Here is a 1,469-nt window from a genome sequence, read left to right as displayed (position 1 = left end):
TTTCTGCACTCTGATGCTGGATCTGGCGCTATGAAGGCCTCAGTTTAAACCAAAGGACTCACCTTATGGCAATGGTCGCTGGTTTCATTGTCAGAAAAGCCGTGAAATGTTCGCTCATTGTCAGAGTCCTCCGCAAAAACATCCGCTAACGCTAGCTCTTTCGTGACCATTTGCCTTCCTAGAGCCCCTTCCTGCAGAGATAATAACAACAAACTGAGCTTAGGAATGTTAAACTCACGTGTACTGCGTGTTTACTCTGATAAATACCACATTTTAAGTTACTTTACCATTTTATTCTTGATAACCGTGGACTACAATGAGCTACTAGCTGCTCAAGGTTAGTTAGGTCCGCCGGCGCGCAGCTACCTGTCCAATTAATGTGATTGCTTGTTTTGTGCACTCGGGCAGCACGGAGGCAAAGAATTAGCCTCGGAGAATGCCGCTTTTTGAAACTCCGCCCTCAAGGGGTGAGCTGAATACTTAAACATACAGCCTTTCAAGACACGGAAATAGTGCCAGAGTTTAATCCGTAACTGTTGAAATGTTTGTTACTGTTGGAGGTGTTCTTCGAAATAAAATAGTAAAAATAAATATATAAAATAAGTGGAAAAAATGTTAAAAATACACATGATTTGAGTCTCAGTTAAGCAGCAAATGGTTGTTTGTATTTGTATCAGTGTGGAGGGGAAAGGCTTTTTATGGAGGCCGAAAGGGAAAAATACTCATGGTAAGTCAAAAGAGAGAAATTATTAGACATTTAAATAAGTTAAAACTGAGAGAGTAAAAAACTTTTTAAAAATACAAATATGATATGAGTCTCCCATCATGTTAGCAGCTCCTTGAGGCTGAGCTAAATGCTTACAGTGACAATGCTGAAATGCTGATGGTTAAGAAGGCAGGTACAATGCTGATGGGAATGTCAGCAGTTTTTGCAGGTATTTAATCATAAACCAAAAGTAATGTGCATTTTAAAATGTTGACCTGATGATGGTGTTAGAAAAAGTGTCAGGGGATCAAAGTCAGTAGGATTCATCCTCAGGGGGACATGAATTTGTGTACATGACAATCAATCCAATATCTGTTAAAACATTTCACTAATTTTTGACTCAGAAGGACAGATTGACTTAATATATTGTTATTAAAAAAAAATCATAACTTTGATTTAATAAATCCTGTATATGACATAGAATCTACATTTGACTCACTGTGTGTATTTTTATTATTGTCTTTCAAATATTTAAGCTTTTGTCTACTTTTCCTGACATAATTGGGCTACCCTGCTTTGACGTTCTATGATTCCAGATTGAAGAGGTTTATTATCATATGTACAGTAAGAAACACAGTGGTTTGTACATACAATGAAAATCTTACTTTGCCTGACTCCCCGAGGCAACACACAAGCACAAGATTATCTTGTTATCATGAGACCTGTCAGTTGGTGGGATATATTAAGCAGCAAGTGAACATTT

The 1,469-nt window shown here is 37.6% G+C and overlaps 1 protein-coding gene across 2 annotated transcripts in view; it reads right to left on the bottom strand.

Moving 5' to 3' along the window:
* Positions 1-1,469, bottom strand: part of LOC118328266 (cell division cycle-associated protein 7-like) — a 5,359-nt gene that overhangs the window by 3,533 nt on the left and 357 nt on the right. The window contains exons 1-2 of one of the 2 annotated variants that reach the window (XM_035661910.1): positions 288-399; positions 63-191 (exon numbers count right to left, since the gene is read on the bottom strand). In XM_035661910.1, the coding sequence (XP_035517803.1) occupies positions 63-191; positions 288-290 (132 nt within the window). In that variant the 5' untranslated portion in view covers positions 291-399. Of the gene's footprint in view, positions 1-62; positions 192-287; positions 400-1,469 lie in introns of those variants that run through there. The other variant, XM_035661911.1, reaches the window with a different exon arrangement.

The sequence above is a fragment of the Morone saxatilis genome, unplaced genomic scaffold (assembly GCF_004916995.1).
Source record: "Morone saxatilis isolate NCDOM2014 unplaced genomic scaffold, NCSU_SB_2.0 Contig18, whole genome shotgun sequence".
Taxonomy (NCBI): Eukaryota; Metazoa; Chordata; class Actinopteri; family Moronidae; genus Morone; species Morone saxatilis.
This window is presented reverse-complemented; position numbering and strand designations above follow the sequence as displayed.